The 24,305-nt window shown below is 39.0% G+C and overlaps 2 protein-coding genes and 1 non-coding gene across 3 annotated transcripts; 1 reads left to right on the top strand and 2 right to left on the bottom strand.

Moving 5' to 3' along the window:
• Positions 1–4,645: 4,645 nt before the first annotated feature.
• On the bottom strand, positions 4,646–4,752 carry LOC137964341 (small nucleolar RNA R71). The gene has a single exon (XR_011115538.1). It is a non-coding gene; the product is annotated as a small nucleolar RNA R71 (small nucleolar RNA).
• Positions 4,753–13,022: 8,270 nt separating this feature from the next.
• LOC137962900 (UDP-glycosyltransferase 92A1-like) lies at positions 13,023–14,737 on the bottom strand. Its single transcript, XM_068810025.1, has one exon. It carries the CDS (start codon positions 14,690–14,692, stop codon positions 13,205–13,207), a length of 1,488 nt encoding a protein of 495 aa, XP_068666126.1. The 5' UTR covers positions 14,693–14,737; the 3' UTR covers positions 13,023–13,204.
• A 4,498-nt stretch (positions 14,738–19,235) lies between these two features.
• Positions 19,236–22,495, top strand: LOC137962899 (MDIS1-interacting receptor like kinase 1-like). Its single transcript, XM_068810024.1, has 2 exons — positions 19,236–21,897; positions 22,077–22,495. Exons 1-2 carry the CDS (start codon positions 19,236–19,238, stop codon positions 22,493–22,495), a joined length of 3,081 nt encoding a protein of 1,026 aa, XP_068666125.1.
• The last annotated feature ends 1,810 nt before the right edge of the window (positions 22,496–24,305 follow it).

Raw genomic sequence — 24,305 nt, 5'->3', positions numbered from 1 at the left:
TATTTGTACCAACAAAAAAGAATTTTAAAACAAAATTATTTTTTACTAAATATTGTATAAATTAAATAATATCTTAAATAAAAAATAATTAAATTAAGGTATTAAGTAAATAAAATATTAATTATATGAGAATTTCACCAAAATAACCATTTAAAATAACTTATTTTGAAAAACAACGACGTCATCAAATTATTTTGAAAAATACCCAACTTTGGCCAGTCTACTACACATGTGTACAATCAAAGGTGACACGTATTTTTGACTTCTTACATGTCGCCACATCATCAGTGCAGTGAAGTAAGATGAACATGTCATTTGTCATGTCATTATTTTGCTACGTCTTCTGCCATGTCAGTTGCCACATCATTAAATGATAAAAAAATTGAATAATTTTAAAAAAACATAAAAAATAAAATAAAATTTTTATTACCTTATATCTAAAATAATAAATTATTAAAAAATTAACTCTTACTTATTTAACACCATTTAATATCAATAAAAATATTTATTAATTAAAAAAATTATAGTTACACTTTTTATTACTTTATATTTTAAAAAATAAAAAATAAAATAAGTATACTAATTAGATTTAAAATATTTAGAAAATAAAATATTTAGAAATTTAAAATATTTATAAATTTAAAAAATATACAAAAAAATATTTTAGAGTTTAAAAATACAATTTATTTGTATAATTTTTTTCACTTTAGTTACAAAATAATAAATTATTAAAAATATATATTAGTTAATTAAAAATCTTACAACACCTTTTATTATCAATTACAAATATTTATTAACTAAAAAAATCTGAAAATTATACTTGAGTTTAAAAAATAAATGTGCCAGTACACTTTTTATTTCCTTATATTTAAAATAATAAGTTATAAAAATCTTACTCTTACCATTTTAACACCTTTTAATTTTCGATTTAAAAATTATTTTAATAAAAAAATTTGAAAATTTTAGTTTTGAGTTTAAAAATCAAATTTATCAATATATTTTTTTTAAAATTTATTATTACCTTATATTTAAAATAATTAAAAATTAAATAAATATATAATTAATTAAAAAATCTTACTCTTACTAATTTAATATATTTTATTATCGATTTAAAATATTTTTAAATTTTATATTCGAGAGGGGAGTGTCGAGGACAAGGTCGAGGCCAAGCGGTGGGGAGCAGCGGCAGCAGGCACTGCAAGAGAGGAGAGGAGAGGAGAGGAGGCCGAGGCTGAGCGACGACAGCGAGAGGAGAGAGAGCGAGGCCAGAGGAAGCCGAGGCCGAGCGGTGGTGAGAGGGGCAATAGGAGAGGGGCAAGAGGAGAGGAGAGGAGGTCGAGGCCAAGCGGCGGCGAGAGGGAGAGAGGAGAGGAGAGGAGAAAGATGAGAGGGGAAATAAAAAGTGTATTTGATTTTTTTACTTTTTAAAAAATATATTTAATTTTTTATTTAATGACATGGCAACTTATGTGGCAGATGACGTGGTGAAATAATGACATGGCAGATGACGTGTTCATTTAACTTCACTGAGCTGATGATGTGGTGACATGTAAGCAGTCAAAGCTTACGTGTCGCTTTTGATTGTATACATGTGCAGTGGACTGGTCAAAGTTAGGTATTTTTCAAAATAATTTGATGATGTCGTTGTTTTTCAATAAGTTGTTTTAAATGGTTATTTTGGTGAAATTCCCTAATTATATTAAAAATTATTTTTAAACAAATAATAATAAAAAATCATATTTTTTATTAAATTAAAGTAAAGGTAATAAAATAAAATGTATAAGAATTTTTAAAGCCAGAAATTAATATTTTAAAAAATTATTATTACAAAATAACTTAAATCAATAATAAAAAAATACATAAGAGGAAAAAGTAAACTGAAGCGGAGGCCTTATCGACGACAAGGCGAATGACATGTCAGTAGTTGTAGTGGCATAAGATTCGTGCTAATGTAGCATGGTGACGCGGCACCAAGTAATTGGTCAACGAATACGTATCACCTTTGCCTATACACATGTGTAGTTGACTGGTCAATGTTGGATATTTATGCAAATAAGTTAAAAAATTGGTTATTTGTGTTATTATGTTAAAAAAATTGGGTAATATCTTATAATTCCCAAAGAAATACAAACATGAAATTTTTTCTTTAAGCAATGTTTTTTTTTAATGTTTGTGCAGGGTATAAAAATTTTTGCAGGCCGTCATGGGAACTATTGAAGCGGTGCTCGTGGAGGCGGATTATAGAAGCAAAAGGTACCTTTGAAGAGGAGTGTTAATGATGGAGACGATGCAGTTACTTCTTGCCTCGATTAACTGTGCAAAAGCCATGAAGGGGTTGAGATGACCTTCACCCGTGTAAGGGAACGTGATAATGTGATCGATGGCCTCCATTAAAGAGGAAGAGCAGTAAGAAGCCAAGCATGGTAGAAGGAGACTCAAAGCTCGGACTCTCGTAAGCTCCTCCCTTCCCTCTTGGTTTTGTTACGTATGGGTGATAGATGCCATATTCTGACATGAGAACTAGGTTAATTATAATAGAATAACCTTTATAATTGTGTTATAGGTGGTTACTTATCGGTTTTCAAATGAAATGAGCCTTTATTGAATTTGGCATTAATCACTGTCGATATTGCATATTTCTCTCTCCTGAATTATATTTCATTATTTTTTAGTCTTATTTCTTCCTGAAATGTTTTTTATAGATTCAATTATGGAATTTCAGGAGAATTTGGGTGGAGAAGAAGATATTTACCAAAATACCCTTAGTGAAATGGAGGTAATTTCTAGGGCAAATCGTTTTAAAATAAGAAAAATCATATTTAAAGGAGAGGAGGAGCGTGAAGAGGGAGGAGCGAAAAGAGAAGAGGAGCAGAGACCAAAAGGGAGGACTTTGACTGGAAACAGGGGAGGACCCGAGAGGAGTTCCCCACCGCTGTTCGCCGGCCAAGACCTTTCGCCACGCCACCCTCGTCCACCGCCGTCCACCGCCGTCCAGCAACTGAGAACAAACCCGAGGAGAGCTCGAGAGAGTCTCCGTCGAGGTGAGTTCGACAGTCGCTCGCCAGGCCGAGAAGTGATCCGAGAGGGCTTCTCCGGTGCCACTTCCGTTTTCCGACCATCCTCCGGCGTCATTTACATATTCCGACCAGTCCCGGAGCCATTCCGACTCTAACCGAGACTCGAGAGAGCCGGTTAGAGAACGTCAGCTCTGTTTCGCTCTTCGCCGGACATTACCTCCGGCCGTCGGCTTCTAACCGTCGTCGCCGGCGTCGTCTCTACCTCCGGCCACTGACTATTGCTACCCGACACCACCAATTTCCGGAAATCGCAGCACCCGTGAGAACGAGTTGCTGCCCGAGCGAGAGGAAGAAGAAGGGGAGTAATTCGTCATTATTGAATTTGATTTTTTATATGGTTTGAACTTAGGTTTTGAATGTTAATTGAATCTGATTTGATAATTAAGGTTTATTTAAGATTTGTTTTCTTGATATTTGATTAAATTAGTTAATTAGGGTAAGATTATAATTGAGGTTAGATTTTGGTATTTTAATCCGATTTCTGTCTTTAACTCTAGGCGCCCGAGAGGGGCTAGACGCAAGGATTGAAAAATCCGGATTCGTGGTTACGTAGCGCTCGAGAGAGGCACGAATCACGGTAAAATCCAGAGTTGACGTTTCCTGTTGTGCAAGTAGTTAATTAAATTATTACTTGATAATTTAAGATATAATTAGTGTTTATTTCATATTAATTCATCATATCTGGTTAGGCTAGTTGACTGAAGAATACACGAAATTCAATCCTCCCTGTGGATATGACCCTCGCTTACTGCTAGATTACATGAACGATTCGTACGCTTGCGAGGTATAAAAGTCGATGTAACTAAAATTCTACATCAAGTTTTTGGCGCCGTTGCCGGGGAGGCACGTATTAAGCGTATATCTTTGTTCTCCATAGTCGTAGGTTAGATTTTATTTTATTTTATTTTTGTTTTTATTTTTATTTTTTTTATTTTTTTTGCTTTCATAATTTTAGTTTGGTATTTTTTATGAAATTATTTTTATTTCTTCTAGTTAGTTCATATTTTTAGTAGCGAGTTTGTTAGCTTAATTTGATAGTTCATTTTGTTTCTTTTTGTGTTTTTATGCACGGGCGCCGCTCCCTAGGTGGACCATTAGCTCCCTTTGTTGAAGAGGTAGAACATATTTGTAGGAAAACACCCGAAGTCAAGTTAGGAGCTACCATGGCCAATCAGGGCGAACCATTACAGTTACCTGCAGCAGGTGACCGTAGAGCCCTGAGGGATTATTCTATCCCATCCCACTTCACATCACCTTCTTGCATTATATTGCCACCCACTACTGCCGCCAGTTATGAGTTGAAACCGGGTGTGATCCAACTCCTCCCTACATTCTATGGGTTGGATAAGGAGGACCCATATTACCACATCAAGGAATTCTTAGATATTTGTGCAACTTTTAAATTCCAGAATTTCTCAGATGACTCTATCCGGTTAAGACTTTTTCCATTTTCACTTAAGGATAAGGCCAAGTCTTGGCTTAATTCATTGGAGGTGGGCAGCATTACTTCATGGGACACGTTAGTCACAAAATTTTTGTCCAAGTACTTTCCCATTCAGAGAACTACAGCCCTCAGGAGAGAAATCTCCAACTTTATGCAGCAGGAGGGTGAGCACTTTTATGAGGCTTGGGAGAAATGGAAGGATTTGATTCGTAAGTGTCCGCATCATGGGTTTGAGAAATGGCATTTAGTGCAATAATTTTATCAAGGTCTTACACCCCAGGTTAGATCCATGGTAGATGCAACGAGTGGTGGGAGTTTGATGGGTAAGAGTGCTAGTGAGGCGTGGGACTTCTTTGAAACGTTGAGTGATCAATCTCAGCAATGGGGTTCGTCATTTAATGTTGATAGGAGATCCCACGAAACCAAAAGAGGGGGTCTCTACGAGGTTAGTGAAACACCTATGCTCATGGCCAAGATTGAGGGGTTGACTAGAAAAATTGATGCCCTTATGGTGTCCAAGAGTTCACCTACTCCTAACCCATCTACTGTCTGTGCCATATGCTCTGGTTCATCTCATCCCACACAAATGTGTCCATCTAGTTCATCCTACCCAGAGCTCATTGAGGACTTGAATGCAGTCCAGAATTTTCATAGACCAAACCGGAACGATCCTTTTTCAGAAACATATAATCCGGGTTGGGCTAGGCACCCAAATTTCTCATGGTCCAAGGGCCCACAGGTTGGGGGTCCTCCAGGGTTTACTCAACCCCAAGCTCCGCGCCCACACTTCACCCAACAACCATTGATTCCACAAAAACCTTCACTTGAGGATACACTTCAATTATTCATGCAGAATACACAGTCCTCCATTGCCAAACTTGAAATGCAAGTGAGTCAGTTGGCCAGCTACATGAGTGAACAAGCACAAAATAGACTCCCGAGTCAAACCATTCCTAACCCCAAAATCACACATGAGAGTGAGTTGAGTTCCAAACCCCACCATGAGCAAGCAAAAGCCATAACCACCCTTAGGAGTGGTCGTGAGTTGAACAATGGGGTAGGGACCACTAAGTCTAAGGAGTCAAAGGATGACAATGGGGACACATCATTCAGTGACGAACCTCCAAGTTCTCCACCAACAGCCAAGCAGATCCCTAACCAAGTCCCACTAGCTCCTTATCCGCAGAGGTTATCGGGCCCACCTAGGAAAGGAGATAGCATGCATGAAACGTTGGAACTGTTTAGTAAGGTTCACATTAACATTCCACTTCTTGATGCTATTAGGCAAGTCCCTGCCTATGCCCGATTTTTGAAAGACCTTTGTACACAGAAGAGAAAACAACATGTTAACAAAAAGGTCTTTCTTACTGAGAATGTAAGCTCAATTCTGAAGCACAACACTCCTCCTAAAGTTAAAGATCCTGGATGTCCCACAATTTCATGTGTCATTGGTGAACATACCATCCAGAGAGCTCTTCTTGACTTAGGAGCAAGTGTGAATTTGCTTCATTTCTTTGTGTACCAGCAATTAGGTTTGGGGGAATTGAAGCCTACCCCCATCACACTTCAACTAGCTGACCGTTCTGTCAAGATACCACGACGAATAGTTGAAGATGTTTTGATAAAAGTGGACAAATTTTTGTTCCCGGTTGATTTCATTGTTCTTGATACAGAACTAGTATTCAATGTGACCAACCAAATTCTTGTCATCCTAGGACGTCCCTTCTTAGCCACATCTAATGCTATCATTCATTGTAAAAGTGGTGAGTTGGAGTTGTCTTTTGGAAATTTTAAGGTCTCATTGAATGTATTTAATGCCGGGCACCACCCACTTGAGTCTGATGATCTGAGTCCTGCATTTAATATAGAAACTGTTATGCTTGATAACGAATCCACTCTTGAATCTTTTGAGTCTTGCATAACATCTTTAGACATGGACTATTTTGATGAGGAAACATATTTCCGAGAGGTTAATTCTTTACTCAATTCTGTACCTCTGTTGGAGGAAGCTTATGAGGTTATCACAACTGATCATCCACAGGATCTTCCTCTTGACTTAGACAAACCTCTCGAAACTTCCAAGCTAGATCTTAAGCCACTTCCTCCCACGTTGAAGTATGCGTTCTTGGGACCCATGAACTCATTACCAGTCATTATTTCCTCTGATTTGAGTATTGAGCAGGAGGAACAATTGACTGAAGTTTTACAAGCACACAGAGAGGCATTGGGGTGGACTCTTGATGCCTTAAAAGGGATTAGCCCCTCCATATGCATGCATCGTATTCATTTGGAGGAGGGGACTAAAGCCTCACGTGAGATGCAACGTAGGTTAAATCCCCATATGCTGGAGGTTGTGAGAGAAGAAGTCATTAGGTTGCTTGTGACAGGAATCATTTACCCTATTTCTGATAGCACCTGGGTGAGTCCAATTCAAGTTGTCCCTAAGAAAGGGGGGATAACAATAATGAAAAATGAGAGTGATGAATTGATTCCCACAAGAACTACCACCAAGTGGCGTGTCTGCATTGACTATAGAAAACTTAATTCCGTCACTAGGAAGGATCACTTCCCACTACCTTTCATTGATCAGGTACTAGAGCGATTGGCCGGCCACAATTTTTATTGCTTCTTAGATGGATACTCCGGCTACAATCAAATTTCCATTGCTCCAGAAGACCAGGAAAAGACCACATTCACGTGTCCGTTTGGCACCTATGCTTACAGACGCATGCCTTTTGGTTTATGCAATGCACCCGCCACTTTCCAACGGTGCATGATGAGTATTTTTTCTGACATGATTAGTGAATTTTTAGAGGTCTTTATGGATGACTTTTCTATGTTTGGCTCTAGTTTTGATACATGTCTGTACAATCTTTCACTCGTATTGTCCCGTTGCATTAAGTCCAATTTAGTCTTGAATTGGGAGAAATGCCACTTCATGGTGAAAGAAGGAATTGTGTTAGGACATGTAGTGTCTGAGAGGGGTGTAGAAGTGGACAAAGCCAAGGTTGACCTAATTACCAATCTGCCACCACCTACTTCTGTGAAGGGAGTGCGTTCTTTCCTTGGCCATGCTGGGTTCTATAGGCGTTTCATTAAAGACTTTAGCAAAATTTCTCGTCCTTTGACGAATTTACTTGCTCAAGATGTTGCTTTTGCCTTTGATGATGCTTGTATTCATGCTTTTGAGACACTGAAGAAATGTTTGTCCACTGCACCCATTGTCCAACGCCCTATTTGGGCTTTGCCTTTTGAGTTGATGTGTGATGCCTCTGACTATGCATTGGGGGCTGTTTTGGGGCAAAATACGGATAGAATGCCCTGTGTCATTCAATATACTAACCGAACTCTTCATGATGCTCAATTGAATTACACTACCACTGAGAAGGAGTTGCTAGCTGTTGTGTTTGCCTTGAACAAATTCAGATCATATCTGTTAGGGTCAAAGGTTATAGTGTTCACTGATCATTCTGCTTTGAAGTATTTATTATCCATCAAGGACACTAAACCTCGCTTGATTAGATGGATCTTGCAATTGCAAGAATTTGACCTTGAGATTCGAGATAAGAAGGGTTGTGAGAATGTTGTTGCTGATCATCTATCTAGGATATGTGTAGTACCTCAGGAAGGATTCCTTCCTTTAAATGATTCCTTCCCTGATGAACAACTTCTCCAAGTATCCCAGTTGCCTTGGTTTGCTGACATAGTCAACTATCTTGTAACTCATAAGATTCCTGATTATTGGAGTAAACAAGATAGGTTGAAATTCTTTTCCCAAGTCAAACATTTTTTTTGGGATGACCCTTATTTGTTCAAGGTGTGTTCTGACCAAGTCATTAGGCGTTGTGTACATGAGCAAGACTTTGCCAACATTCTTGAATTTTGTCATTCCCACGCATGTGGTGGACATTTTGGTGCTAGAAAGACTGCGGCTAAAGTCTTGCAATGTGGTTTCTATTGGCCTTCATTATTTAGAGATGCCCATGAGTTTTGTCAGGTGTGTGATAAATGCCAACGAACTGGTTGTTTGTCTAGGAAGAACATGATGCCTCTTCACCCCATTCTTATTGTTGAATTGTTTGATGTGTGGGGTATTGACTTCATGGGTCCTTTTCCTATCTCGTTCGGCTATCAATACATCCTTGTTGCTGTTGAATATGTCTCTAAATGGATTGAAGCTATATCATGTAAGACAAACGATCACAAAGTGGTGGTAAAGTTTTTAAAAGAAAATATCTTTAATCGATTTGGTACCCCGAGAGCGATCATCAGTGATGGGGGATCTCATTTTTGTAACAAAGCATTTGAGACCTTATTGAAGAAATATTCCATCACTCATCGGGTGTCCACTCCATACCACCCGCAAACTTGTGGTCAAGTGGAAATCTCTAATAGAGAGATCAAACGGATTTTGGAGAAGACGGTTCGCTTTGATAGGAAAGATTGGTCCACTCGATTGGACGATGCCTTATGGGCCTATCGAACCGCTTATAAGACTCCTATTGGGATGTCTCCATTTCGCCTAGTATTCGGCAAAGCATGTCATCTACCTGTTGAGCTTGAGCATAGAGCTTATTGGGCCATTAAGGCTTTAAATTTTGATTTAACTCAAGCGGGTGAGGAGAGAAAGTTGCAATTGAATGAGTTGGAAGAGATACGTCATGATGCTTATGAGAATGCCAAACTGTATAAGGAGCGAACAAAGATTTTACATGATAAATCTATTTTTCGCAAGTCTTTTACTGTTGGGCATAATGTTTTACTTTATAACTCACGATTGCATTTGTTTCCAGGGAAGCTAAGATCCAGGTGGTCCGGTCCATTTGAAGTTACACAGGTGTTTCCTCATGGCGCTATTGAGATCCGCAATCACGGAGACGGGTCGATCTTCAAAGTTAATGGTCAGAGGCTCAAACCGTATCTTGAGAATGTCCCCACACCAGAGGAGGTGATGGTGATTTTCTTGGAGGAACCTGTCATTTCATCTTGAATGCGTCAGAGTCTTGCTTACGACTATAAACTTAGCACATTGTGGGCAATCTCCACGTTTCTATCCCTTTGTACATTACAGTTTTATTTTTATTTTTATTTTTATTTTATTTTTTGGTTTATTCATACTCTCTTACCGGCTGAGAGCATAAATGGTTCCGGTAGTCGATGACCAGACTTTTGGTCCCTAGTTTGAGAGGTCTGTACTCAAACAACCGTTCTGGGATTGACCAGTTCGATCTTGAAGTATTGAATGAAAACCTTATGGTGAGTAACTTAAGGACTTGTGTTCAGCGCGTGATTCCTGCTGCCTTCAGTGGCCAGTCACACAGAGATTTCTTCAAAGTGTGATGTGGGATAGCGGTTTCATCTACGGATGATTACCTACGGGTACGGCTGATACGAGTAAACTTTCTTCGAGGGAGACTATGTATCATTCCTGGGGGTCTTTATTATTTTTTTATTTTTATTTTTTGTAGTCGTTATACTGTTTTAACTTTTCCCCATTGAGGACAATGTCAGGTTTAGGTTTGGGGGGGGGAACGACTCTTTTATGTCTTAGCAATAATTTTCGTTCGATTTTTGTTCGTGGTTTTCAAATTACTCCTCTTAGTATGTGGTTAACATTAGTAGCGTTAAAATAAGTTGCTCAAATCTTTTTCAAAAATTTTCGTAAATTTGTGTAGAATATGCCTATTAGAAATTTGATATCATTTGTTGTGATTCATGAGAATTCAGTGGGATAGCTTCCTATTGCATTAGACTTGGAATTTAGTTGCAAAAGAGAACATGTAAATCTAGTGTTGATCTATGTTAGTCTGAATAGTCTTGTATGCCTATTTGAACTCATACCTTAGTAAAATTCCTTGTTGTAATGTATAAATGCAAATGGAAATGCTCTTGCTTGCAAAAGACAGATAACTTCAGAAACAGCCTGGGCAAACCCAGGGACATGCACCGGAATAGTCGGTTACTTAAAAATAAGTGCATGTGCAGTGAAGACGAATACAAAATGGTGGTAATACCAAAAGTATTCAGTGAAGAAAAAAAAAAACAAAAATTACGCTGGTAATAGCAAAAGTGCGCTGGTAATAGCGAAAAATGGTTTTAAATCTGGAAGCAATGAGTTTCCTTAACTTTGATGATGAATTGTAATTTGAAAGAAGTTACAAGTCAAGATTGAAATTGGTATATTTCTTTGGTGAGATTGTAAGACAACAAACTTACTTTACTATTTTCTCTTAATTGTGATGTGACCAGGATTTTATTGTTATTTGCTGCCTCTTTGTTCTGTTGAAGTAATAGCTTATGGGTCACATTGGTTCAGGTGGAGTAACAATGAGTGTATTTGGATTGATAATAGGCTATCTTTTACACAGGTTTTAATATTTCGCAAGATCTCATATGAATTTCAGATATTTTACGATACTAAGTGTTAGTCATATGCTAATGAGTAGTAAATTTTCTTTAGTTTTCCTTTTTATATTATTGATTTAGATGAATTTTGTGGGTAAATTCCATGCAAACCCTCACGAGACATAACTCGTCCACTACTGCAGAGTAGGGGTTTAACGGCTTGTTGCATGCGCTAAATGCAATCGTGCTCCCTACGAAAGTGGCATTTTGTTTTCCTAGGCTTAATTTTCCTTCGATTGTTGTTTTGCTAGGGACTAGCAAAGATTTAGGTTTGGGGGTGTGATAGATGCCATATTCTGACATGAGAACTAGGTTAATTATAATAGAATAACCTTTATAATTGTGTTATAGGTGGTTACTTATCGGTTTTCAAATGAAATGAGCCTTTATTGAATTTGGCATTAATCACTGTCGATATTGCATATTTCTCTCTCCTGAATTATATTTCATTATTTTTTAGTCTTATTTCTTCCTGAAATGTTTTTTATAGATTCAATTATGGAATTTCAGGAGAATTTGGGTGGAGAAGAAGATATTTACCAAAATGCCCTTAGTAAAATGGAGGTAATTTCTAGGGCAAATCGTTTTAAAATAAGAAAAATCATATTTAAAGGAGAGGAGGAGCGTGAAGAGGGAGGAGCGAAAAGAGAAGAGGAGCAGAGACCAAAAGGGAGGACTTTGACCGGAAACAGGGGAGGACCCGAGAGGAGTTCCCCACCGCTGTTCGCCGGCCAAGACCTTTCGCCACGCCACCCTCGTCCACCGCCGTCCACCGCCGTCCACCAACTGAGAACAAACCCGAGGAGAGCTCGAGAGAGTCTCCGTCGAGGTGAGTTCGACAGTCGCTCGCCAGGCCGAGAAGTGATCCGAGAGGGCTTCTCCAGTGCCACTTCCGTTTTTCGACCATCCTCCAGCGTCGTTTACATATTCCGACCAGTCCCGGAGCCATTCCGACTCTAACCGAGACTCGAGAGAGCCGGTTAGAGAACGTCAGCTCTGTTTCGCTCTTCGCCGGACATTACCTCCGGCCGTCGGCTTCTAACCGTCGTCGCCGACGTCGTCTCTACCTCCGGCCACTGACTATTGCTACCCGACACCACCAATTTCCGGAAATCGCAGCACCCGTGAGAACGAGTTGCTGCCCGAGCGAGAGGAAGAAGAAGGGGAGTAATTCGTCATTATTGAATTTGATTTTTTATATGGTTTGAGCTTAGGTTTTGAATGTTAATTGAATCTGATTTGATAATTAAGGTTTATTTAAGATTTGTTTTCTTGATATTTGATTAAATTAGTTAATTAGGGTAAGATTATAATTGAGGTTAGATTTTGGTATTTTAATCCGATTTCTGTCTTTAACTCTAGGCGCCCGAGAGGGGCTAGACGCAAGGATTGAGAAATCCGGATTCGTGGTTACGTGGCGCTAGAGAGAGGCACGAATCACGGTAAAATCCAGAGTTGACGTTTCCTGTTGTGCAAGTAGTTAATTAAATTATTACTTGATAATTTAATATATAATTAGTGTTTATTTCATATTAATTCATCATATCTGGTTAGGCTAGTTGACTGAAGAATACACGAAATTCAATTCTCCCTGTGGATATGACCCTCGCTTACTGCTAGATTACATGAACGATTCGTACGCTTGCGAGGTATAAAAGTCGATGTAACTAAAATTCTACATCAATGGGATTACGACATTGAGCTTCTCAGATCTCATAGACACGAAATCCTCATCCTTCATTCCACAAGTGTTCGTCTATCTTGTTAACGAGAACTTTTTAAATTGAAAAGTGATTTTTTTCACACTTCTGTACACAGATGAAACGATCAGCTTTGAAGTTTCACTTCAATGTATTCAAACATGGTCAGAGAAAGACAACAAAGCATAATAATATAAATATTCGTTGGAAGAATTTCATAATCTACCGCTATCAGGAGAATAAAAAAAAACCAGAGCTGCTCGGAGTCTCGTACAAATCAACAAAAATATTATTGTCGGGTACGTCACATCATTCTTCCTTAATCTTGAATACAATTAAACAAGACCAATAAGATAATAATAAGAAGAAGAAGAAAAACTGAGAACACACCTGCAAACACTGCCAGAAACCTATGAAATGATTTTCATTTGAGTCCAATTATCTGATTTATTGTGGGAAAGATTTGCACCAAGCAAGCAAAGACTCACCGATCAGCGTTGTAGTTTTACGTGGGATACCTGGTTAAATCATATATTTAAATGCCAAATCAACCTAAGCAATAAGAATTGCATCGCAGCTTATTTTTTTGATCTAGCCGTCCTGATAAAATCCTCAACTGCATCAATGGCAGAACCAATTTTTCCGTCCTCTCCCGTGGAAGCCCTTATTATTTCAGAAACAACAAGGGCTTTTCTCTTCATATCGGCACTTTTCTCGGTCTCACACAGGACCATTTGAGTCACCTTCACGACGCTGTCGACCGCGACCTCGCCACAAGTACCCCTAGCTAATTCCACACTAACTCCCAGCTCCTCCTCCATCATCTTCGAATTATAGAACTGTTCCGATGCCAGCGGCCATGCTATTATAGGTACTCCTTGGCTCAAGCTCTCTAATACGGAGTTCCAGCCACAGTGGCTGAGAAAAGCACCTGTCGATTTATGAGTGAGGATTTCCAGCTGGGGTGCCCATTTTCTCACCACAATCCCCTGTTTTTTTTCTTTCATTCGTTCCTCAAATCCTGCAGGGAGCCACTCTCCTCTGAAATCAGCGTTTACATCGTGTCCAACTGGAGGGCGAATGACCCAGATGAAAGGGTGACCGGCAGCTTCCAACCCTCGGGCTAGATTCATAATTTGGGACACGGAGATGGTGTTTTGGGAGCCGAACGAAATATAGAGAATGGATGATGGTGGGTGGATGTTCAGCCAGTCGACGCAATCTTGAATCGAGATTCCGGGTTCCTTTCCTGTAAAATCATGGGTTGATCGTGTAGAAGGAGAATGAGAAGCAGACGATGATGCGTGGTAGCAGAGCAATGAAGAAGAAAGCGAAGGAGCGACACACCAAACGGGTTTCTTCGTCATTCCTCTCAGTATCACTAAACCAACTCGCTCCATCTCCTCCACTGTATTACACAACATCCCATCAGATTCTAAACACGCCCGTATCTGCCCCTGGAAGAAGCTCGACCAATCGTCAGTTCCATCAGCAGCCCTCATATAAACGGACAACTGGGACCGATCAAGCCAAAAGCTTTCTGGAAAACCCGGGAGATTGAACTTCTCTTCGTCGGTCTTGGCATGCGGGAGATTCGTCCAGAGCGAGAAAAAAGCGGAGGTACCGTACGCTCCGCAGGTGGAGAACGTGGTGTGGTAGATACCCAGACTGCGGGCAGTTTGGACGGTCCACCCCATGTAGATGTCGGCGATGATGCAGAGGGGACGCCCATGGCTGCGACAGAAGTCGGAGAGGAAATGATCAAAGGCAGGCTGAAGAGTCCGCGACGCATGGAAGAGACGGATCCAGTAAGGGAGTTGCAAGCCGTCAGTGTTCTCAGTGTTAGGCGGAAGGCCATGGTCGGAGCTGTTGAAAGGGAGGGATTCAAGGCGGATTGCAGTGTCGGAATGAAGCGTGGATCTGAACTTTTGAATGTTGAGAGGAGTGCTAAGGAGGGTAACACGACACTTGCTACGGCGTACGATGTGCTTAGCCAAAGCAATGAAAGGGATGAGATGACCTTGGGCCATGAATGGGAACATGATAACATGATCCGTCGCCTCCATGACTGATGAGTGCTCTGTCTCTGCGACACTCAAGACCGACCAGGCTCCAATGCAGCCGAGTCAGTAGGCATGAAGGAGGAAGTGACTCCAAATAAAAGTGACCATTGGACTCCGTTTAATTGAATGTGGTCTGATGAGAGCAGCCGGTGACCGACAAACTCAGAGCCCAGAGGGTGAGTTTATAAGGGTATTTGAGGTTCTTAGGCTACTAAAAATATCATTTTTGTATACAATTGTAGTGTTAAATGGACCCAGCTGAAAGGACGGCCGGCGGCTTCCAGTCCTGTCGCCAATGTTCATAATTTTGGAGCAAGGAAATATAAAGAACGGATTGATGGAGGGAGGAATTTAGTCCGTTGGTGGCTGATTAGTTAGTTGTGAGTGTCTCTAGGAGCCTAGTGCTCAAAATATATAATGGAAAAAAAAGGTTATTATATTGATACTTTTTCACTTGTGACAAAATTTACTTCTCTTCGAATAATTCTATTAATAAGTTGCATATTTTGACTTTGATGTATTTATAATGGATCTAATATTTTTGAACTAAGAGTTAGAAGAAGAGATATATATAGAATAATCAAATAGTTTTGTTTCTAATGTCACAAGGTTGCATAAAAAAACGAAAAAGTACTAAAGAATAAAGGAACTGATGAAGAAGGACAAACGTGGTGATGTTATGGGATAGTCCGACTTGCATTAGTGAGAATAAATATGTTGAGTTTATTAGTTGGGAAAGAGGTTTCCTAAGATGACTAGTCATTTTGGTATAAGCCTTGGACCTAACTTCATAGGTGATACGTGTTTTTAGGGATGTCTAATCGGAGTGACATACCTTTATATTGTGTGAATAAGGTTTTCTTTTTGTTTTTGTTAGAAATTTTGGTTGGAATTTAGTGGATTGACATGAGCTTTTTATCTTATATAACGAATCTTAACAACATTTTTTATTGACTAGGAGTCTGTGGAGTTCACAATCTTTGCATGAAACGAAAAACAAAGGGGGGCTTAGTCCACAATGAAGCGAAATGAATTCCCCTCACATTCTCTAGTTCATCAAATAATGGCGTTAGTGAAGAAAGAATTGAATTGAAGTGAGATTACACAATTTCATCCACTCAGGCAAAAACGGGGGAAAGTTGATTCATACCTATTTTATGAATCAACCACTTTCCTCGCGTGGCGTACGTTGCTTCTTCCCCCCGAAAGGAATAATAATTTATATTTTTTATTTATAAAATAATTATTTTATTTTATAATTACTATATTAAATTAATGATTTAATAGTCATAATTAAAATATTTTTAAAATATATATTTTATAAATTGTTTTGGTTTAATTATCCCGTTTCTATAATTAATTAAACCAATGGTTTTAAATTTTGTGACAATATATTATTAATTATTAATACATAAAGATATATATTATGTTATTGACAAATATATTTATTTATTTATTATATTAATTTTTTATTATTATATTAAATTAGTGATTTTTAATGTTAAAATATTTCTTATGTTATTACAAAATAATTTATTTATTTATTATATGCGCTTCAGTTATTTTTTAATTTTTTAATCATTTATTCTAGTCACACGTAATTATTGTATTAATTTATAATAAACTATAATCATTAAGTAATATAATATAATTTTCGTTAATAAGGATATTAACATATTTTAATACTACACGTTAAATCACTTATAAATGTAGTAACTATATTTATTTTGGTTAATTATCTATTTAGGTATATGTTCTATTTAAGTATATTATAAAAGGTTATTCATTCTCTTGTTTATATCATACTTTTCATTTGGGGGCACTAACACTGGAATCTGTTTTCACTAACACCCAAAGATGAGTTGAAGTTGAATCAATTCATTTAAGTTCAATTCAATTATTCACTTCAATTCAAGTTCATTGTGGACTAATCCCCTCTCCCCCAAAGTGTTGAAAGATAAGTTTTTGGAATCAATTCTTGTTCTTCGTTTAATTTCTCTGGGATGACTCTGCATGGGACTAGTTGAGCAGAAATCGACTATCTCTTCCTATTAAAGTAATCAAATCTAATTAAGCTTCAAATATCTAATCATCTTCCCAATCTGCTTTCTTTTCGTATAAAATGGGTTCCTTCAGATACAGCAAATGTGGGTAATGATAACGCAGCAAGAAGAATATTGTAATTTGTAGTCTTGAATTGTGAAGCAAGTTTGATCCATTTGAAGTAATTAAGTGAAGATTGATTCCTAAGAGGGTTATGATAATGATCCAAATCGATGATCAGACATGAAGCAAAGATACAAAAAGAAGTGGAGAAGGCCTGGCAGGGAAGTCCAGTAGAAGCTTCATTAGAGATTTAGACATTTGAAAAGAAACGCCTGCCGCTGTGTGGTCTCTGCTCACATGACATTATCATTACCCAAGTGGTCTTTGTCTTTTCCTTTCTGCTACTTTACTTTCACGGAGTATCTTTCTCCGGAGCGACTGGTAAATGAAGAAGACGATGAAAGTGCTAATGGCCAAGTACTCTAGAATTCATTCACAAGATGTTCGACAAAATGCCCAAGTGAACGCACCTCACCGACTCCCTTCTGTTTCCTCACCACTCGTAAGCTCTTTACATTTTTAGCTCAAAACCATTCATTAGCAATTCGATTTAGTGGCACAGTCACAGTTCAGTGATCGTTTGCGAGTTAAGGTAAAGCCAAATAGAAGAAAAAAAAGTCTTTTGATCTGAAAGGGAAAAGCTCAGCAGCTTAAGCTTTCTAAAATATCACTAAAACTGGGCATAAAAGCATGTGGAAGCACGTATTCATCACTCAACACGGATTCGCCATTAGTGGCCGAAAAGCAACAAAGAAATGGGGAGAACCAGGTGAAACCCAATAATGGAGAGAGAAGCGAAAAACTATTTCACATGGCCCTCCATCTTCGTAAGGATTATTTTAACGCAAAGCAGCACGTGGGATCATGTGAAAAACTGCACTAGTCGAAAAGAAATTGCGTTCGGTGGATTTACGCCGGCCATGATTGCATATGGGAGCACTTCCTTTACTCCCTCCATGGCGACCCATCACTCTTTCTTCTTCAAGCCCATTTCTTTCAGTTTTTCTCTTTTCCTTACCAGTGAAATTTGTTCCGTATCGATCTGTTGTGACGCCATAACATGGAAAGATTCGGTTGTTTCCGAACCGCAGCCTCTGAAAAATAGCTAATTAATGTGCTTTTAATGGGTGATTTGTAATAGATTAAAGCTTGTGATGACTCACGTACATGTTTGATGTTCCAGAGAGCAACAACAGGAGAGGTTGAAATCGGTCAGATTCGGATGAGCTCTGTCACTTATAATCAGAGCCATTTTAAAAAAAAATTCTGGGAGGTACATTTCGAGCTTTTGGAATGTGTGCCATTCACCACAGCTCCATCATGACGATATCATAAGTCTTTGGAGGGTCAACCTCTTATCTTGATTCCTGCATGAATGTGAGGGATTTACAGTGATGATTTGACCTTCAGGGGAATCAAATGTGAGTTTAGGTTTTTACGACTTGACTATGTTATGATCGGAGTCTGAAGGACCGCCGTCCGTCTTCTTCAGGTGGCTGTAACAAGGCAGGTTCCCTAAACCCTAAAATTGACAATCAGGGTTTCCTTTGCCCGCTTGTTGGAAACACATGAATCTTTTGGTGCCATTATGAACAACATGAAAAGAAATATAAACATAAAGTTACTTTCTGTAACCAAATTTTTTTTTAATGTTTGTGCAAGGTTTCGAGGATAAGAAAAATTTTGCTTTAGCTTTTTTTTGGTTTTTCATCAAAGCTATGGGCATGTTTGGAAACCATTAAAGAGGAGAGAAAGTTCTTTTCCGGTGTTTGCTGGGTTGTGTTTTGAACACAGGAAGTGGAAAGAAAAGAAAAAGAAAAGAAAGAGAAAGAGAAAGAGAAAAGAGGGTTTTTTTTTTTTGTTTGGATACTCATGGAAAATGAGAGCATGAAGAAGGGAATGAGCGCAGCGGATAATCACTTCAAAACGAAAAGAATCGGTTGAAAATGAGAGAGAATTTGAGACACTTACATCTTCTGCCACCTTTCATTGCGGTTGAGACGGCAACGTGAGCAAGTGAAGGCCTGTAAACTGCTACATTTCTTCAAAAGGAATTTCTTTTTTCTACTTGAACTGTTTCGTCGTGATTGTTTATTGGTTTATTCTCACTGAGATGAAATTTCTAGAAAAAAGATTCACACAATGTGAAGAAGGCAACACATTCTATCCATAAAAAAATCTAATGTCAGGGTTTGTTTCTCCATTAGCCAACGATTTGCAATGTCTGTCCAACACTTCCTGTCATTAACAGCTGTTGCAGAACCCCAGACCTCATGAGCTTGCAGAAAAAATAATTCCATTTTTTTAACGTAAAACCCATCTTCTCGTCACCCTCATATAATTCTTCCTCTTCGTCCTCCAGTAATATTGCAGATAGAAGAAGAACAAATGGCAGAAATCTAGGAGAAAGTAAGAGAAGGGAAGAATGGGAACAAGAAGAATGCAGACCCATTTGCTGCTTCTCTTCTTCTCTTCCATCATCTCCGTAGTTGTTACGAAAGGCGCGCCACTTCACTCCGCCGCCCGCGATGAACTTTCGTTACTACTATCGATAAAATCAAGTCTTATCGATCCTCTCAATAGACTTGAAGATTGGAAGAAGAACCCCCGTAGTAATGCTGCTCTGGATGCTCACTGTAAGTGGACTGGAGTGACTTGTGACTCAACCGGAGCGGTCGAGAGGCTAGATCTTTCACATAAGAATCTGAGCGGGCGGGTGACTGAAGACATTCAACAGCTACGTAGCCTCACTGTCTTGAACATCTCCTGCAACTCTTTCGCGTCTTCTCTGCCAAAGTCTCTTGCCGGTCTCACCACTTTGAAGAGTCTCGACGTCAGCCAGAACTCCTTCATGGGCCTTTTTCCGGCCGGCCTTGATCGGGCGACGGGACTGATCAATGTAAACGCTTCCGGCAATAATTTTTCTGGTTTGCTACCAGAGGATATAGGCAACGCCACATCGCTTGAGAGCTTGGACTTCCGGGGAAGCTTCTTTGAAGGTACGATTCCGCTAGCTTATAAGAACTTGCAGAGACTCAAGTTTCTGGGTTTGTCCGGTAATAACCTCACCGGGCGAATTCCCGGCGAGTTGGGCCACCTTTCATCTTTAGAAAAGATCATCATTGGATACAATGAGTTCCAAGGGAGCATTCCGGCGGAATTCGGAAATCTGTCCAATCTCCAGTATCTAGACATTGCCGTCGGAAATCTTGACGGCAACATTCCGGCCGAGTTAGGGAAACTACAGTCACTTACAACAGTTTTTTTGTACAAGAATAATCTCGATGGCGAGATACCCTCCACATTGGGCAACTTGACATCGTTAGAGCAACTGGATCTCTCCGATAATTCGTTGACTGGTCATATTCCTACTGAATTGGTTCAGCTGAAAAAACTCCAGCTGCTGAATCTAATGTGCAATCGTCTCTCCGGTCAAGTTCCGGCTGAAATAGGCAACTTGACTAGGTTAGGGGTGCTCGAATTATGGAACAATTCGCTCACTGGACCATTGCCGCCTGATCTTGGTCGGAATTCACCTTTGGTATGGTTGGATGTGTCGTCCAATTCTTTCTCAGGAGACACTCCGAAAGGTTTGTGCAACGGGGGCAACCTCACCAAGCTCATTCTATTCAACAATGGCTTCTCCGGCTTTATCCCGGCAAGTCTAGCGGCTTGTGCTTCACTGGTCAGAGTCCGTATGCAAGGTAACAAGATCTCAGGCCCCATTCCCATAGGGTTCGGAGAACTACCCAAGCTCCAGAGGTTGGAATTAGCATCTAACAATCTCTCCGGCATGATCCCAGACGATCTCGCCCTCTCCGCATCCCTCACCTTCATTGATCTCTCCTTTAACCATCTGCAATCTTCTCTCCCCTACAATATTCTTGCCATACCCAATCTGCAAACATTTGCTGCGTCTGGTAACAAACTGTCTGGCAATATACCAGATCAGTTCCAAGATTGCCCATCTCTCGCAGTCCTAGATCTTTCAAAAAACAATTTCTCCGGGAAAATTCCTGCCAGTCTTGCCTCCAGCGAGAAGCTGGTAAATCTGAACCTTCGAAACAACCAATTTACAGGAGAAATTCCAACCGCCATAGCTATGATGCCGTCGTTGGCTATCCTGGACCTATCGCGAAATATGCTGACGGGAGTCTTGCCACCCAATATTGGATCCTCGCCGGCTCTCGAACTGCTTAACGTGTCCTATAACAATTTGACTGGTCCTGTGCCTGCAAATGGGATGTTACGAACCATCAACCCGGATGACCTCGTCGGCAACCCTGGGCTATGCGGGGGCATGCTTCCTCCTTGTTCGTCGAGCTTAGTTGCCGGATCCTCAAGCCTGAGAAATGTCCACGTCAAGCACATCATTGCCGGGTGGATCATCGGCATCTCGGCAGTGCTGGCACTCGGGATTGCTCTTTTTGGCGGGAGACGAGTGTATCAGAGGTGGCGAACCAACGGAGGATTCTGCGAAGATAGATTCGAATCAGAAAGAGGGGAATGGCCGTGGAGATTAACCGGATTTCAGAGACTCGGCTTCACCAGCGTGGACATATTGGCTGCTATAAAGGAAACGAACGTGATCGGTATGGGTGCGACGGGGATAGTTTATAGGGCGGAAATCCAGAGGCCTCACGCAGTGGTGGCAGTGAAGAAGCTGTGGAGGCCGGTAGGGACAGAATCAGAAACAATGGAAGGAAGCGATTTTGTTGGAGAGGTGAATCTACTGGGGCGGCTGCGGCACCGAAACATAGTGCGGCTCCTGGGTTACCTCCACAACGAGACGGATAACATGATCATCTACGAGTGCATGCCCAACGGAAGCCTCGGGGAGGCCTTGCACGGGAAGCAGGAAGGAAGGATGCTAGTGGACTGGGTGTCGAGGTACAACATCGCCGTGGGAGTCGCTCAGGGTTTGGCGTACCTACACCATGATTGCTCGCCGCCGGTCATCCACAGAGATGTCAAATCTAATAACATTCTACTCGACGGCAATTTGGAGGCTAGGATTGCAGATTTTGGACTGGCGAGGATGATGATCCGGAAGAACGAGACGGTTTCCATGGTTGCAGGATCCTACGGCTACATAGCACCAGGTAATTAAGTAATTTCCTCCCTTTTTGCAATTCGATAAGATCAAATTCATCCAACATTTTTAGGATTAAAGCATGACTTGGCTTTGTTTCAATTTAGGCTTTATGGGTCCTCTCCATTTTTATTAAATTCAATCTTTTTGGTGTCCCCGTCTTCCAAACTCTTTACTTGACATCAACAGAATATGGTTACACACTCAAAGTAGACCAAAAGAGCGACATATACAGCTTCGGAGTGGTGTTAATGGAGCTTCTGACGGGGAAGAAACCCCTCGAACCAGAATTTGGAGAAAGCGTGGACATAGTCGAGTGGGTTCGAACCAAGATACGAATCAACAAGGGGATGGAAGCGCTGGATCCATCTCTGAGTGGAGCCCAATGCAAACACGTACAGGAAGAGATGCTGTTGGTTCTTCGAATCGCTCTCCTCTGCACGGCCAAGTCGCCCAAAGACAGGCCCTCCATGAGAGATGTTCTAACCATGTTGGGCGAGGCAAAGCCCAGAAGGAAAAGCAGCAGCAGCAATGGCGTTCCCACTTCCGACAACATTAAAGATAATAAACCAGTGTTCAGTACTTCACCAGTATCAGGCCTTCTTTGAGAAGGGAACTTATTTCCAGTTCCATTTTCTTTGTTGTTAACACCTTTGTTTTCTTTTTCTGTATGTATTTGTTTTCCTGCTTCTGTCTCTAGGACGCGGAAAGAGATTTTTTTTTGTTCTTCATATAAATCCTCCATTCCTTACAGTAAAAATCCTGAAAATTGTGGAATAATTTTAGAAATTGAGGTTAATGGTGTCTATGTTTTCATTTATTAATTTTGTGAAGAAAGCATAGTTAGTTCAGTGTCGACATTCGAGGGTAAGGATTGGGAATTAGTAATGGATTGGCAGCTAGCAGTGCAAACTAAGCAATGAAATATTTTAAACCTTCATGCACTTTCGACAAAGCATGACATGAACTCGTCAAAGATTATGCGGGGGGGGAGGGGGGGAAATATGAGATGGCCAGGCACCACATCCGTGCTCTCGCTGTTTGGCGGGAGGCCGTGATCGGAGTTGTTGAAGGAAATCTCGGCAAGGCGAATTGTAGAGTCTGGCGGATTAGCCGCTTTAAGCTTTTGAAAGTTGAGAGGTGTATTAATGGCAGTTTTTTTAAAATCTTATTTCTCGGTACATATTTTATTACCTTATTTTTTATATTAATTAATTAAAAAAATATTATGGTCTATTTAGCATATATTTATTATTGATTTAATATATTTAAAATTTTAAAAAAAATTAAAAATAATTTTAATTTTTAAATATCTTTTTTGTCAATACGTGTTTTATTAACTTCTATTTGTTTTAATAAAATATAAAATCTATATCTTGTTATATTATTTTTTCATATTATAATCTATTTAAGATATTTTTAGATTTAAAAAATATTTAAAAATTTTATTTTAATTTTCAAAAATCTTATTTATTGGTACATGTTTTATTACCTTCTATTTATGATAATAAAATATAAAAATAAAATTTTAATTAATTAAAAAATTATAATTTTGTATTTTATTATTGTAAACAGAAGATAATAAAATGTGTGCCACAAATAAGATTTTATAAAAATAAAATAATTTTTAATATATTTTTTGAAATTAATTTTTTTCTTAAATCGATAATAAAAGGTGTTAATTATATTAAAAAATATTTTTAAAATAAATAAATAAAGTAAATAAATAGAAGGTAATGAAACTTGAACCCATAAATAAAATTTCTAAAAAATATTTTTGTAAATTAAATAATATCTTAAATTGGTAGTATTAAATATTAATTACATTAGATTTTTAAATAATTAATAAATAAATTTTATTTTTATTATATTAAATAGAGGGTAATGAAAAACGAAAGATTTTTAAATAATTAATTAATATTTTTAAAATATTTTTTTATTACAAAATTATTTAAATCAATAATGAACAAAAAATAAGAAGAAAAAAAGTTACACATTTCGTTGACATGTCATAATGAGATGTCGTTTATATATCTGCTGACATGTAGTTGTGATGACATGTTTGGTGACGGGGCATTAATTCATTTGGTTAATGATGTGGAGTGCCGACGTGGAACTATTTGGTTCGGTATTTTTTATTTTAAGTTTGAAAGTTAATTATTTTTGTTAATATTAGTTAAAAATAGGTAATATAATCAAATTCAATCTCTCCCACGTGAATCACCCATATTTGACTCGCGATGGGATCATATCCAGGGGCACTTGGCATCGAGCCGAGCCGAGCCGAGCCGAGCCGAACCGAATACGAACCTGTTTATGTCTGAGTCGAGTTTTAAATAAAATTTTATTACAATTAGTGACTTATTAGAAAATTACAGGAAATATTTTAAAATTTTCTTAGGAAAGTTAAATGAACCT

The sequence above is a fragment of the Aristolochia californica genome, unplaced genomic scaffold, assembly GCF_029961685.1.
Source record: "Aristolochia californica isolate CCGP_79_NKW_82.1479 unplaced genomic scaffold, dmAriCali1.0.hap1 SCAF_4, whole genome shotgun sequence".
Taxonomy (NCBI): Eukaryota; Viridiplantae; Streptophyta; class Magnoliopsida; order Piperales; family Aristolochiaceae; genus Aristolochia; species Aristolochia californica.
This window is presented reverse-complemented; position numbering and strand designations above follow the sequence as displayed.